Source organism: Xenopus laevis, chromosome 2L, assembly GCF_017654675.1.
Source record: "Xenopus laevis strain J_2021 chromosome 2L, Xenopus_laevis_v10.1, whole genome shotgun sequence".
Taxonomy (NCBI): Eukaryota; Metazoa; Chordata; class Amphibia; order Anura; family Pipidae; genus Xenopus; species Xenopus laevis.
The window spans coordinates 124,423,427-124,439,813 of NC_054373.1; the positions used below are offsets into that span (position 1 = coordinate 124,423,427).

The 16,387-nt window shown below is 38.1% G+C and overlaps 1 protein-coding gene across 1 annotated transcript; it reads left to right on the plus strand.

Moving 5' to 3' along the window:
- The first annotated feature begins 1,188 nt into the window (after window positions 1–1,188).
- On the plus strand, window positions 1,189–16,387 carry bivm.L (basic, immunoglobulin-like variable motif containing L homeolog). The gene is given in 11 exon segments (NM_001087656.1): window positions 1,189–1,283; window positions 1,777–1,867; window positions 1,956–2,530; window positions 3,847–3,967; window positions 5,198–5,293; window positions 5,562–5,666; window positions 8,646–8,740; window positions 10,710–10,842; window positions 13,679–13,762; window positions 14,795–14,891; window positions 15,753–16,387. Coding segments are annotated over 9 exon segments (1,482 nt in total). The 5' UTR covers window positions 1,189–1,283; window positions 1,777–1,867; window positions 1,956–2,061; the 3' UTR covers window positions 16,035–16,387.

Genomic DNA, 16,387 nt, shown 5'->3' on the forward strand with positions numbered 1-16,387 from the left:
AAAAAAATTAGAAATGGCTGGGCAGCATGCTTCCCCTAAATTCCTGTCACCCTAGGCCTTGGCCTTTATGGCCTTCCCACAAATCCAGGCCTGTATGCACATAAATCCCAAATATTTCCAAATGTCACTTACATAACACTGCAATGTGGAGCTGGGATATTGAATAAAACAACACATTAATTGCACGTTGTAGTTTCTACACATAACAAAAGAGGTGTTATGCATTAAATGCGTAGCAACGTTTTTTTGACCACACCCCTTTCTGTGGCCACACCCCCTAATTACCATGTTTGTTTTACAAAATTTGGCAGGTTATGAAAGTTTGAAAATATTTATGCTTATCTAAACTGTGTTTTTGTGTCTCAAAATTGTTACAAAGTATCTTATTTGCACCTGTTAGCTGTGCTGGGTTCTCTGCTAAAAGCCAATTAAGTGAGAAACTTTGTTTCTTTTTCTGGCTGTTTAGTGCAGAGAAAAGAGGGACTTTCCAGTACAAATGAGGGACTGTCGGTTGAGCTGTCAAAAGAGGGACTGTCCCTCTGAAAAAGTGACAGTTGGGAGGTATGGACTAGTTTATAATGATAACATTTACAACAAATATACTCAATATTGCAACCTCACATGGACCAGACGCAGTTATATGAGTTTATGATTATTACATTATTTCCTGAGGTACTGTATACTCCATACTCACCTAGACCTGAAGGAGTTAAATAGTCTATTAAAAAAATAATTAATCTGAGTGGCACTGCTCCATGCATGCTGGTCTGGTAATAAAGGCGTTAAATGATGCCCTGGTTATTATAATAATTAATTAATTAAAGGAACACTGTTCACTGCATATGGTGGTATGACACTGAAGGAGTTAAATGATGCCCTGGTTATTATAATAATTAATTAATTAATGGAACACTGTTCACTGCATATGGTGGTATGATAATGACACTGAAGGAGTTAAATGATGCACTGGTTTATAATAACAACATAAATCAAGTAACACTGTTTATTTCATGTTGGCATGACATGAATGAGTTAAATGATGTACTGGTAACATAAACCAGAGAGACCTTTGCTTGGCGGCAGGGCACTGACACAGTTAAATGATGTAAGTCTTCCATACAGTAGGTGGCGACTCTATTGTTTAGTGTGGCTCAGGGATCCTCGGGCAACTGCTCTTTGAGGAGTGGTGAAGAAGAGGAGAATGGTAGGACCGGAGCCAGCAGCTTTATGACAAAATAGGTTGAAAATTGTTGATTGAGGCAGCCGCTGTGGGATGTGCAAAGGTAGGTTAGATAAACATGACTTCCTTTGTTTAGACATACGAACAATTACTGCAGGAATTGCTACGTTACAATTAGAGGGGTGTCAGCCGCCTCCCTCCCTCGGCTCATTAATTCTAGGCATGTTTATAATGTTTCTCCGGAGCAAACCATCAGGCGCACCCCCCCCCGCACTGCATGAGCCTGCCTTATCCGTGTGTGACTGACTGAGCTGCTTTGTTTGGTTTCGGGTTGCCTTGGTGCTGCTGCTGTTGTTACAGGCCTTGTACACTCAAGCTCCCTGGGGTTTTGCTTTACCATTTTTGGTATGATTTCTGATTTCCTTGGTCAAATAATGGTGCCATGTGCTCAGTCAGTGATAATCTAAAGTGCATGTAGCTGTGTGCTTCAAAAACACTTTCCCTGAATAATATATTCATATAAGTAAGGAAACAGAATGTCTGCAGTATGTTTGCATCTTGAACCAAAATCAATTTTTTTCTCATTTGTTCTTTAGATTGTAAGCTGTTGTGAGTGGCAGAGATCTCTGGCCCCATTTGGATCCCTGTACCTATGTTTGTTACGTAATTGTTTTACTGGCTAACAAGGTACAGCAACTTTACCTAGATTTGGTATTTATGTACATTAGTGGTCTATTGCCTCAAAATAATTGTTTTCATTGTTTTGCATATTTAGGTCTCAGTTAAAGGATGAAGCTCATTCGGTGAGACTTTTATTGACCAAAACATAGTCAATATTTTTGTTGTGATTTGCACCAAACTGCATTGTTCATCTTCATTCAATGCCTAACATAGAAGCGGACAGAGTTACAAGCGTTCCCGAAAATAACGACTGCAAATCCAAGAGTCAGCCTCTGAGGAATAATCTCCATGAAACTGTAAAATCCTACAGTATACAAGGTGCTGCCACAGCAAATATCGAGCCTCCTGCAGAAAGACCTTATCCCTGGGGATGTCCTGTGACACACACAAAGGAAAAGTTCTATACCATCTGCGCAGACTACGCCTTTTTGAATCAAGCAACATCTCTTTGCAAATCGTCTAGTTCTGTCTGCAGCTCAAGCTCAGAGGACAAATCTGCTCTGAGCAATACAATAAATTACATTGATCTTCAGACCAGCGAATCAGATTCTGTATACAACGAGGATGCAAGCTTGGAGTCTTTATCTAGCAATCTTGGTACACGTCCGCTTGCCTGGGAAATTGATAAATCAGACTTCAGCACAATGACTTCCAAGTTAAAAAGATCAGGTGAATCAGTCTTGGCTGAGTATTTTCACTTGTTTTTGCTCTATTTGAACTCAGCTGACTAGAAATCTAGTGATATATTTCGAAGTTAAAAATACTTCGAAATTCGACCCTCGAATTGAAATCCTTCAACTTCGAATATCGAAGTCGAAGGATTTAGCGCTAAACGTTCGTTCGATCGATCGAAGGATTTTTCGTTCGATCGAACGATTAAATCCTTCGAATCGAACGATTCGAAGGATTTTAATCCAACGATCGAAGGAAAATCCTTCGATCAAAAAAAGTTTAGCAAGCCTATGGGGACCTTCCCCATAGGCTAACATTGACTTCGGTAGGTTTTATCTGCCGAAGTAGGGGGTCGAAGTTTTTTTTAAAGGGAAAGTACTTCGACTATCGAATGGTCGAATAGTCGAACGATTTTTCGTTCGAATCAAAGTCGTAGTCGAAGGTCGAAGTAGCCCATTCGATGGTCGAAGTTACCAAAAAATACTTCGAAATTCGAAGTATTTTTCATTCGAATCCTTCACTTAGTGAATGGGCCCCTAAGAGTGTGTGCAATTTTAACTATTTGCTTGAAAAGAATACAAAAAGGGATTACCAACTCATTTAACATTTTGAATGAATTTGAAGCAATAAAAGCATTTCTAAAATTAACTCTATATTTAGAGAGGGGTTAATACGACTTTGCTGATAAGTAGTCTTGCAGTCTCTGGGAAAAGTACGATTTCATTAACATGCACATACAGACTAGTTAGTAGCCTGAGTATGTCTTTAGAATAGGAAGTGTTGTATTTTAGGGTGCTTCTTGGTGTATTTATGAATACAGTTCATATATCAGATTGTAAACATGTATTACGATTTTCTATAAAGGAGACTTATCACTAACGGTGCAACGTTGATTATCAACTAACTCAGAACTAGTGATAAGTGACTCTGCCCTGTTCCAATTTGCCAAAAAATTTGCAAAATAATGACATTTCCCAAGTCAGTGGGTGCTTTTTCTGGCTAACCGTGCAACTTATTTTTCTTGCACGACTTTTTCAGAGCATAATACATTGGAGTGTGGCCGTTTTTAAGCAGCAAAAGCGGGTAGAAAAACTTTACTACTCACTACTCAGAGCTAAACAACTCTATTATCATAATTCATTTAGTGTTTGGTCGTCTGCACACTTCTTTATCACAAAGGATATTTATAGGTTTATGGTGCAGGATCCACAGACTATATTTATTTAGTGGCCCCTAATAACCTGATGTAATGCTATTAGCAGAGCTATTATACAAAAAGTCTGCAGTGTACTTGTTTATTTGTTTTAATGCAGGTGTAAAAAAACAAACACCTAAGAAGAAACCTGACAGGAAGGCAAAACCATTAAGGGACTGTCCTCAACACTTAATCCTGGATGATGTTAAACAGCGGAAAGTTCTAGACCTCAGACGATGGTACTGTAGTTTGCAAACTTGTGTTGATTAAAAAAAATTAATGTATAAATGTGTCTCTGTGAGTAGTAAATGTCAAAAACGAGTCGACATTTTGTCTGTATCTGTTTTTCAGATATGAAAGGAATATGACTAAATGTGGCCTTGACAAACCTGGTCTAAACCTCTCACTAAATGTTCAGGGTGCAATGTGCAAGGTTCACCAAGAATTAGCTTCTAAAATGTATATGCCCTGTACCTGTTGTTGCTTCAGCTCACACCATGCCCACAAATTTTATCAAATTTAAAGATATAATAGAGGCAAAATTTTAAAATATTTGATAGTTTTGTGAGCTTTATTCCCTCCCGTGCATTTTTTTTATCACAAACAGCATTTACTATGTACCTCAAAATATTTCTTCAATGCTACTTTCTGATGATAGAGCTATGAGAAAGCACAGTAGAGGTGCTTAAATCCATAGCAACCAATTGGTCTTATAGAGCCAGTGAAAATAAAAACAAAACAAACATCTAATTGTTTGCTATAGCCCACCTCCATTTTCTGCAGGACAGTCCCGATTTTGACAGCTCAGCCTGCAGTCCTGGTTTCCTGCTGAAATGTCCTGAGTTTGTCTTAGATCTCCTGCACATTTGTAACTATTTAAAATAAGCAAAGATACAATTGTAACTATTTAAGATCGGCAGATCTCTTGGGGAAACTTTGACTTGCAGCTTAAAGGTGTATAACTGCCTTAAGTCAAGATAAATGGTTCCCTCAGGACCAACAATAATTGCTTTAGAAAAACACAACCCTGAAAAAAGATTTCCAATCCCTTAGTTGAAGTGAGGGCGCAGTAGGGCAAACAAGGCAAGTTTTGCTAAAAGCAGTAGAATACCTCGGATCATCCTTGTGTATCTTGTCATATTACAAGGACTTCTAATTAGGGATGGGCGAATTTGACCCGTTTCGCTTAGCCAAAATGCATTAAAGTCTATGGGCTACAATTTTTTGTTTGATGCACAGTATTTTTTTTTCTCCCATTGGAGTCTATGGGGTCATTTCCACGTTGAAACTCAGCAAAAAAATGTGCTCATCCTTCCTTCTAATACAATGCCTAAACTGAATTTAAGATTACTAGGTGATATGCCTGATTCAGGTGACTGTTCTATATGAATATTTATAAATCCTATTCCATATCTAAAAATGTAGATTATCTAACATAATATTTTCATTTTGTGCTTATATACTGACAGGTATTGTATCAGTCGACCCCAGTACAAGACCTCGTGTGGCATTTCTTCTCTGGTATCATGCTGGAACTTTCTTTACAGTACTCTGGGAGCAGGAAGGTACATACTGTAAAGTGACTTTACTATGTAAATTCTGTATGTTCTGGTCCAGATTGAGCTGAACTGAATGTCACTCTTTACAGACACAAAACGAGAAATTGTATGGACTATTATTATGTATTTGTGTGTGTGTAGATGCAGTCTGATTTTGGCAAACTACAGAATATTTTTAGCTAAGCTGTACCTATAATTTTATATAAAATGTATTTCTGATAAATACAATTAAATTCTGTTGCATTTAATAGTACCTTTATTTTATATCTCAAAGCCTCCCACCAATTACTCAAGAGGAAGCTTTACATATTTTGGGCTTTCAACCACCCTTTGAAGAGATTAGGTTTGGTCCTTTTACTGGGAACACAACTTTGATGAGGTAAGTTGTGCTTCACCACTTCATTCTTGATGGAATATAATATAATTATTTGGTTTGCTCATATTGCCTAAAACTGTCAATGTAACAATTATTCTTAGACATCACAATGACATTGCTTATTGGCCTCTGCTCCATTTTTAAAATGTATGCCCTAACACTCCTCCCCACTCATATTTCAGAAGCTGACCCTTTTATGATTCCCTATTTTGTGAGTTTCTCTACACACTGGGCTACTGGGAAGCTCTTATAGGTTTGGGCATTGATTTACATTGACACATTGGAACTCTAGCAAATTGCAAGCTGTCATTATTCACAAATTTCCTTTGGTTTATAAGGAGTCAGCGCTGCCACAGCTTAGGGAAAAAAGTAGTATGATAATATATGGTGTAGTATGTTTACACTCTTTTTGATTTAGTTAGCCCACTTTCCAAATTTTCGATCAAACGGGTTTCATACGTTGCACACTCCAGTGTCACACATGTAGTACAGCAAAACAACCACGTGTAGTTTAAAAATACTCACAAACGTTTAGTTAATGATAAGCCCGTCAAGGTATCTTTGATCCTAATCCGCACTTCCGATCTCACGGTACTTTAAGGGTAAGGCCACACGAGGAGATTCGGGGAGATTTTGTCGCCTGGCGACTAATCGGCTCGTCTTTTGCGCGACTATCTCCCCGAACTGCCTCGGCATTTTTCCCCATAGGCTAGAATGAAAAGTCGCCTGCGCTAATGCACACGCGGCGATGCGTTTTCAATAGTCGCCCAAAGTTGCCTCACACACAGGCAACTTTGGGCGACTATTGAAAACGCATCGCCGCGTGTGCATTAGCGCAGGCGACTTTTCATTCTAGCCTATGGGGAAAAACGCCGAGGCAGTTCGGCACAAGAATTTAAACATGTGAAAAGGATATGACGTAAGGATTAACCCTTTTTAGGGTTTAACCCTATAATACCAATTTAGTTAATATGGAACATCATCTACAAAATATGGGGGGAAATTGGATTACTTTAAAAATCCGCAATAATAGCTCTAATAAACATATAAATACAGTATATAGATACATCATGAAATAATTCCAATAATCCAAAAAATTCAAAAAAATGTAAGAAACGCAATAAATGCACAATAAGTTAACATACAGATTAGTTCACATGTGTGTTAAATCCTATATGTTTGAATCAAAATTAATTAGAAATCAAAATGCATACTATAATGATTTATTCAATCGAACAGACATTCTATTAAGAAATTAATGAACTAATGAATTCATAAATTAATTAAATAATAAATGAATGTAGTGAACAAATTCATAAAAAGAATAAATACATTCATAGATCTATACATTTGCAAATGGAGGAACTCTTCACATAGTGAACTATCAATTTCTCAATATCATATGGTATCAAGCAAAGTCGTCACTTTACTATTTTCACTAATTTCACAATTTTTATTACCCTGGTGCTCCCAGAAGTTCCAAAATATAGATAAATAGATGCCTGTGCACACAGGGATTTTTTCTTCAGAGTCTATTTTTATTTAATCGACACTTCGATCCACCTCTGGGACCTTTATCAAGATAAAACACCATAAGACTTATCAAACATTTACACACTCATCCCCCTATGACAGGTGCAGCCAGTATCGCATTTTACACAAGTAAGCAAATAATTTACAGTATGTAGCTTCTGATATTATGCACTTTTCTGGTGCTGCTACTTACAAATTCAGATGATTTTACCATATGCTTACATGTTATGCAGCACGTTGCCCCGCAACTAAATGATCCTACGGTGTTCAACCAAGTGATTGAATTCTTCTTGCCACAAACATCACTCTTGGACAGAATGTTTCCTAATGTCCTTGCCCGACGAGTTACAAACTTACAACCATGTTGCATAACCTTCCGCAATTTGTCATCTCTATTTAAAACTAAGATACTTCTTGACTATTTGCTTGACTTCATGATACTGCTTACTATAAGTTGTCAGAAACAATAGCCGATCCAGACTCATCCCTCGTGGTTTTTCCTCCTCCACTCAGTTCCACTACAGTCCCGGGTGTTCGGCCACCAGTGCCCAAACTGTGCAGTAGCAATGCAACAACAGAGTAAATAATAAAAAAAATAGTGAAAATAGTAAAGTGACGACTTTGCTTGATACCATATGATCTTGAAAAATTGATAGTTCACTATGCGAAAAGAGTCCCTCCATTCACAAATGTATAAATCTATTTTATTTATTCTATTCTTTTTATGAATTTCTTCACTACGCTAATTTATTAATTTATTTCATTAGTTCATTCATTTCTTAATAGAATGTTTGTTCGATTAAATAAATCATTATAATATCCATTTTGCTTTAGCCTTATCACTAATTCTGACAACAATTTATTCCTCGATATTGGGTTTTAAATCATGCCTAGTCTACGGACAAACCCCATCTCCTTTTTTGTTTATCCTGTTCATGAAACATGGTATACAGTAGCTTACAGTCACAACAATAGGAACCATGCACTTATTAGCAAAATTTTCAAATGTTTTCCAGAATTTCAGCATAAATGTGTCTAGTGCAATCAGGCACAAAACTTTGTTTTTAGCAGGGGCATCACAAGAATAGCATTCTGCACCTTATCTGCCAAAGGAATCTGCAAATTTGTACAGGGTGCTAGTATAGATTAACATAAAAAGATGTCTATGCATTGTTTATGACATTTTAATAGACACAGCCTTTTGCTATGCATAGTGATAAGTGATGAAAATGAGACTTCTGATGCCAGAAACTTGTAGAGGTATGATTTCTTATGAGGCACCTTTTGTAGATGGTTTCTGAAATTCGCCCACATAATTGTATTATTTCACTTTCCTATCAGCTAAGTCTCAGCACATAATTATGGTTTATTCCCACAATGATCACAGACATAGTTATAAGAATGTAATTACTAAAATGCTGAATCACTACAGGATTGTTCTCTCATCAGATGGTTCAGACAAATCAATGATCATTTCCATGTAAAAGGATGCTCCTATGTTCTGTATAAGCCGCATGGCAAGAACAAGACAGCAGGAGAAACTGGTGAGTGATATAACAGTATCCCTGTTAAAGATCTGCAGTTATTTTTAAATACATTGCAAATACATAAACTGTATTGTGTTGATATAAACATGCACCCAAACAGTAGTGGATAGATAGTAATCCTTCTTAACCAATATTTAAAAAAAAAAAAAATCTCATGTAGTTTCAGGGATAGGTAGGGGGCGCTAAGGAGGACGAGGTAGGGAAGGTGAATCCTTCAGGCAGATGTGGATACTGTGTGGACAGGAACAAGATGGAGCGGGGAAGAATCTGTGACTGGATGTAGACAGGAGTGAAGCAGGGTGAAGAGTCGGGGGCAGAACAAAATGGCTGGAGAGTAGAACCAGATCAGGAATAGGTGTAACAAAGAAGACTGGGGCAGGAGGATAGTGAATGCATAGAAAATAATGTCAAGATGAAGGGTTAATTGGAGGACTTGAGCAAGACAAACAGGGACAGAACTAGGACAGGACTAGGCACAAGAACAAGAAGAACAGAGAACAGGATAGGAACTAACCAAGGAGCGGCCAGAGCAGGGAACTAGGGCCAGGGACAGTGCCTTGCTGCTCAAATAAGGCCATTGCTCAGGCACGGCTTGTGAGGAGCACTGGCCTTATATAGGGCAGGGTCAGCCCTGATTGGCTGACCCCAGCCCACCAATAAGGATGCTGGGGTAAAATAGCTAAGACCAGGACCCAGATGACTAGGCAATGAGAACTTGCCGGCTCCTCTCCTGGCCCCATGGTTAGGGCAAGCAGCCAGGAAGTCCCAGGATCAAACCCCAGCAGCGCCTGATGTAGCTTTATTTGGCTAATGTTATACGAGGCACAGCCTTGGCTTCTCACCACCTGCAATTTCTCTGCAGATGTAATGCACAATGTACTAATGGGCACAGCATCAGCCTGTATGTAGACACATTGAGCAGATATTGGCTTGAAAATTCAAAACTATGCACACAGGCTGACACTGTGCCTGTAACTGCAGAGACATACAATGGGGAGAACATCAGCAGAGAAAATATAGCAGGAGAAGTTGCACCTGTGTCATATAAGACTTACTGTGCTCCCTCTATAACTATATTTCTGACCTCAATGCAACCATACTGCATACCTCCCAACTGTCCCGTCTTGAGAGGACAGTCCCTCTTTTGACAGCTCAATCCGCAGTCCCTGATTTGTACAATGTCCTGAGTTTCTTTTTGTTCTGCTGCACTGATCAGCCAGAAAAAGATATACAAAGTTTCTAACTTAATTGGCTCTTGGCAGAGCGCCCAGAATACATACGTAAGATACTTTTGTAACAGTTTTAGATAAGATAAGAACTGACTTACAGCTTCAAGGGCAATTCACCATCATTAGCAAAACTGTAATAACATATAAAAACCATAGAAATGTGTTCAAACTTGCATAACCTGCCAAATTTTGTAAAATGGACATGGTAATTAGAGGTGTGGCCACAAAATGGGTGTGGTCAAAATATGTTGCCGCACTACGTGCAAAAAAAACTTTTTGTCCCTCTTTCTGTTTACAAAATGTTGGGAGGTATCCATACTGTTTGCCACTAGTACATTAAATATTGCTGACTTACCTCGAGACAGAATCATCCAGATAGATCTGATTCAATATGTCAGCTACTCAAAGCATGAGTGTGTTGTTTGGAGCCTGGAAAGGAACGGTTCAGTGTAAAAATAAACTGGGTAAATAGATGCACAAATTAAACCATGTTTGTAATATAGTTAATTTGGCAAATATGTAATGTATAAAGGCTGGAGTGAACCAATGTGTAACAGAACATTTATTTATACATTACATTTTTGACTAATTATATTAGAAACATTTTTTATGTTGCACAGCCTATCTATTTACCCAGTTTTTATTTTTACACTAACCAATTCCTTTAAGGTTGGGGGATTCCCAAATAAAACACACACACACACACGCCTCTCACTTTTATTGTGTATGTTTCCTAGCTGTTGGGGCACTATCAAAGTTAACACAAGGGTTAAAAGAAGACTCAACAGCCTACGTCTATCATTGTCAGAATCATTATTTTTGCCCAATTGGTTTTGAGGCAACCCCTGTGAAGGCATCCAAAGCATACAGGTGAGGAAAATATAGAGACATCTCTGTATAAAGTACCTATTTACATGTACACAGGGAAATATTGATACATATATAGTGGATAATATATCTGTTGATATTCAGTGTTTTTTGATAACTTACTTATTCAACACCAAACCATATCCTGAATTAAATTCAAAGAACACATTTGTGGCCCTTTTTAGAGACCTGCAGCGGGTCACATTCTTGTGGGTTGTGGGTAGAAAGATCCCGATTCACAAACCAGGTGGGGGTCTGCTGGTACCCTGCTTGGGTATCCGGTTCAGCTAAGGGTTTATCCCTCCCTTTCTGATCTAGCAATGTTTTTCCTTTATCTGGTTGATCCAACTCAGGATTGATGTCACTTCAGAGTCCACGGCATTTAACATTTATAAGTCTAGTTCTATTAAAAGGCTGATATCAATTTGCTTTCAGTCAGACCCTTTTTCGGGGGGGGGCAGAGGGAACCAATAAGATTGGGGCCCACCAAGAGTGCTTATGCTCTACCATCTTATAAAAGAGCATGATTACTATTTTAAATGTTAATCCCTGCACCCTTCATAGAAAGGTCACATGGAGAAACAGACCTAGCTGTCATTTACAGTATAAAATGTGGGCGAACATCACCATAGACAGATTAAGTTCTAGTGTGTGCATTACCTTAAGAATCCTGTGCAATTGGTTACTATGGGTTTTACTGGAAATGGCATAACAACCAGCAGTTTGATAAAAAGTGGGTTTTAAAATTTTTTAGTTTGGATGCCGGTTTTGATTTAATTAATTGCTATCATTTGCTGTGAAATTTGCTGAGTAAAAACTCTAATGCTAACGTGTAATATAAATACATTTTTAGAGCAGACAGTTTTTGACATAATTGGGCACAGTTTACCTGAATATCTCTATCTTCACTTCTGACTTCCAGACACTGAAATTACAATTACTTATGGCTAGGAGTAGGGGAAGCTGTACAGTAAATTAATATAAGGTGTGCTCTGCGTTTTTGAAATATGAAAAACATGCAGCTGCTATTAAAATTAATTTGGTTGAATTGTTGTTGTGTAATTATAACTAAATCTCACCCAAATCAACCATAGAGGCAAATATTCACTTTTTTTCAATTTTGATTGGCCCCTGGATAAACAATCTGATCACAACAGGGCTCTGTTCAGAGCCATTAGAAGACTGCATCAAAGGTCTGATGTAGTGCTCATCTGAGCCTATACAGACCCATCAGAAGAGGTCCATATATACAGTGGTGTGAAAAACTATTTGCCCCCTTCCTGATTTCTTATTCTTTTGCATGTTTGTCACACTTAAATGTTTCTGCTCATCAAAAACCGTTAACTATTAGTCAAAGATAACATAATTGAACACAAAATGCAGTTTTTAAATGAAGGTTTACGTTATTAAGGGAGAAAAAAAACTCCAAATCTACATGGGCCTGTGTGAAAAAGTGATTGCCCCCCTTGTTAAAAAATAACTTAACTGTGGTTTATCACACCTGAGTTCAATTTCAAAGGTTATAAAGCCATTTCTAAAGCTTTGGGACTCCAGCGAACCACAGTGAGAGCCATTATCCACAAATGGCAAAAACATGGAACAGTGGTGAACCTTCCCAGGAGTGGCCGGCCGACCAAAATTACCCCAAGCGCGCAGAGACAACTCATCCGAGAGGCCACAAAAGACCCCAGGACAACATCTAAAGAACTGCAGGCCTCACTTGCCTCAATTAAGGTCAGTGTTCACGACTCCACCATAAGAAAGAGACTGGGCAAAAACGGCCTGCATGGCAGATTTCCAAGGCGCAAACCACTTTTAAGCAAAAAGAACATTAAGGCTCGTCTCAATTTTGCTAAAAAACATCTCAATGATTGCCAAGACTTTTGGGAAAATACCTTGTGGACCGACGAGACAAAAGTTGAACTTTTTGGAAGGTGTGCGTCCCGTTACATCTGGCGTAAAAGTAACACAGCATTTCAGAAAAAGAACATCATACCAACAGTAAAATATGGTGGTGGTAGTGTGATGGTCTGGGGTTGTTTTGCTGCTTCAGGACCTGGAAGACTTGCTGTGATAGATGGAACCATGAATTCTACTGTCTACCAAAAAATCCTGAAGGAGAATGTCCGGCCATCTGTTCGTCAACTCAAGCTGAAGCGATCTTGGGTGCTGCAGCAGGACAATGACCCAAAACACACCAGCAAATCCACCTCTGAATGGCTGAAGAAAAACAAAATGAAGACTTTGGAGTGGCCTAGTCAAAGTCCTGACCTGAATCCTATTGAGATGTTGTGGCATGACCTTAAAAAGGCGGTTCATGCTAGAAAACCCTCAAATAAAGCTGAATTACAACAATTCTGCAAAGATGAGTGGGCAAAAATTCCTCCAGAGCGCTGTAAAAGACTCGTTGCAAGTTATCGCAAACGCTTGATTGCAGTTATTGCTGCTAAGGGTGGCCCAACCAGTTATTAGGTTCAGGGGGCAATTACTTTTTCACACAGGTTTGGATTTCTTTTCTCCCTAAATAATAAAAACCCTCATTTAAAAACTGCATTTTGTGTTTACTTGTGTTATCTTTGACTAATAGTTAAATGTGTTTGATGATCAGAAACATTTTGTGTGACAAACATGCAAAAGAATAAGAAATCAGGAAGGGGGCAAATAGTTTTTCACACCACTGTATCTGCCCATTGCCCAACGCAGTACTAGTCAAGGAGGTCTTTGTTTCGACTCCATAAACAGGCCAATAAGCTGCTGACTCTGGTGTGGCCAAGTTGACAGACAATGTCATACCAGCTTGATAGCATACTAAGCACATTCACTTTCATTTTTATTTCAGGGGCCAACTTTTCCCGCATGAAGTGGAGTACTGGATTTTAATTGGTGAGCCAAGCAGAAAACACCCTACAATTCACTGCAAAAAGTAGGTCATTATTTCTTTAGTATTCATTTTTTTTACTGCCTAATTAAAGTAAATTTTCCTTTTATAATATATAGGAGGGTTACTACACATATTCCAATAAGTGATACTATTCACACATTGAAGTGGATAAGTATCGTAACATTAAGGGGGTTATTTATCAAAGGTTGAGTTTGTGAGGTTTATTTGTACCTCAAGTAAACTCAGCTCGAATGTTTTCTTATTTATAAAAAAAACAATACTCTTAATTTATTGAGTTTTCAGTGAAAATGAATTTATAGAGTTTTGGAGTGCAAAAAAAACTGAACATCATGAAGGCTACAAACATCTTCAAATGGTTCAAGGGACCTTTGCCATTGACTTTTACATTACCTCAACAGGTTTTAGCTGGAGTATTTTGAGATTTGAGCTATTTCCAGCTTTGGGGCATAATAAATCTCGAAAGATTTTAGGGTTTTTTTTTTTTTTTTACCCGAAAATTCAAGTTACTGAAAACTACCCTCGAAAACTTGAATTTTTTGGGAAAAAAAACAACTCGACCTTTAAAAAATATCCCCCTGAATATGAGTATGCTGCAAACTTGGATAATCGAAGACAATGTGTACGGGCAGATTTATCAAAATCTGAAATTAGCAATTAGAAATGAACAACTTTCTTTTTATTCCTATGGGATGTTTAAAATTGTATTTATCAAAATAACGAACTCTAACTATCTCACCCATTGATGAATACCATTCTGAAAAAATCCCAAAGAAATGATAAATCTACCCCATAGTGTTCATTTTGTATTTTTGAATAAAAGTATTTCTGTTAAGAGACGTGTGGTGTATTTTACAAAGACCAGGGTGAAAAAGGACAAGAACTAAGGGGCGCAAGAAGTCTCCAGGGAAGGAAATGCCTGAAAAACTATATCAGCATAATTTTTGAACTTTATGTGAAATTAAACTTTTCTAGCCCACAACAACTTTTTTTGTTTCATGTATAATATTTTGATATATGATGTAGCATTAATGGAAATTTTCTAACCTCCTTTAGGTGGGCAGATATTGTTACTGACTTAAATACTCAAAATCCAGAATATTTTGATATTAGACACACTGAAAGAGGCCTTCAGTACAGGAAAACAAAAAAGGTAAGGGCATGCTGGTATTCAGAATTACATAATGCCAAATGCTTCATGGTTGAAAAGTCTGAAGAGCTGAAGAGCTGAGTCGGGATGCCTACTTTTGTGTTTTCAGTGCCGATCCCGACTCTGCTTTAGGTGGCTGAGCAGAGGCAAAAGCTGTACTTGTCAGTGAAGTTGTACTGAGGCGCATAAGGGATCGAATCCACTTCGCTCAGCCTGCTAAAAATTCAGGCTGAGAATGGCAGAGCCAATGCTCCATGCACCCTCAGCCTTAAAGGAATTTTTTAGTATAAAAATAAAAACTGGGTAAATAGATAGGCGGTGCAAAATAAAAATTGTTTTCAATATAGTTAGTGGAGTGACTGGATGTCTAACATAATAGCCAGAACACTACTTCCTGCTTTGCAGCTCTCTTGGTTTTCATTGATTGGTTACCAGGCAGTAACCAATTAAGGGGGGGGCACATGGGTCATAACTGTTTGCTTTTGAATCTGAGCTGCATGCTAAGGATCAATTGCAAAACACTCACTGAATAGTTTTGTCCCATATGGGCCCTCTTAAAGTCACTGACTAACTCAGAGTTAGTCAGTCACTCCAGCCTTTATAGATTACATTTTTGGCTAACTATATTAGAGATCCAGTTTTTACTTTTACACTGAACTGTTCCTTTACACTCCATTGTGTCTGGCTGTGTATATCATTCTTTTCTGATGCTTGAACATAGGTAGACAGTAGGTAACAGACCAACTGCTTGCGGTGTACTTTGTTGCCTTATTTTTTATTTGTTGAGAGTGTAGTATAAACGTTTGCAATTCTAACAGCAGCTTGGCAAAGAAATTCAATAATCAATTTACATTTACCTTGCAGGTTGGAGGAAACCTTCACTGCCTTCTGGCATTTCAGAGACTCAGCTGGCAAAGATTTGGTCCATGGCCCTTACAGCTTGGAACCCTTAGGCCAGAACCCCAGCCACCCGTACAAGGAAGAAGAATCCCTAAATCTGAAAGTGAGGATAATGTCTCCAAGAAACAGCATGGGCGTCTGGGGAGGTCATTTAGTGCTGGATTTCAGCAAGAGCTTGCATGGAAAAGAATGTGTAATATACGTGAACGCAGGGGCAGTGGCTCACCTGAAAGTGATACGGACTGAGAAGGAAATGATTAAATTATACAAAGTCAGTGTTACTTGTAGTTTTGGGTTCATGGCACTACGATTAAACTAAACATTAGTCATATAATGCTGGACATGGTTGGCAGACATTATTTGTAGTTTTGGGTTCATGGCACTACCATTAAGCTAAACATTAGTCATATAATGCTGGACATGGTTGGTAGACATCTATAGTGCTCTCCCATTAATCATAAAACCTTTGCAAACTTTTTACAATCATTTATGAACTTATTGCTCAAATGCCATTCCTGATCTACAGTATACTGGGTATTGTATACTGCCATGTCAGGAGTATTTTCATTAATTAATAAAATTGGAGTTTAAAATCAAAA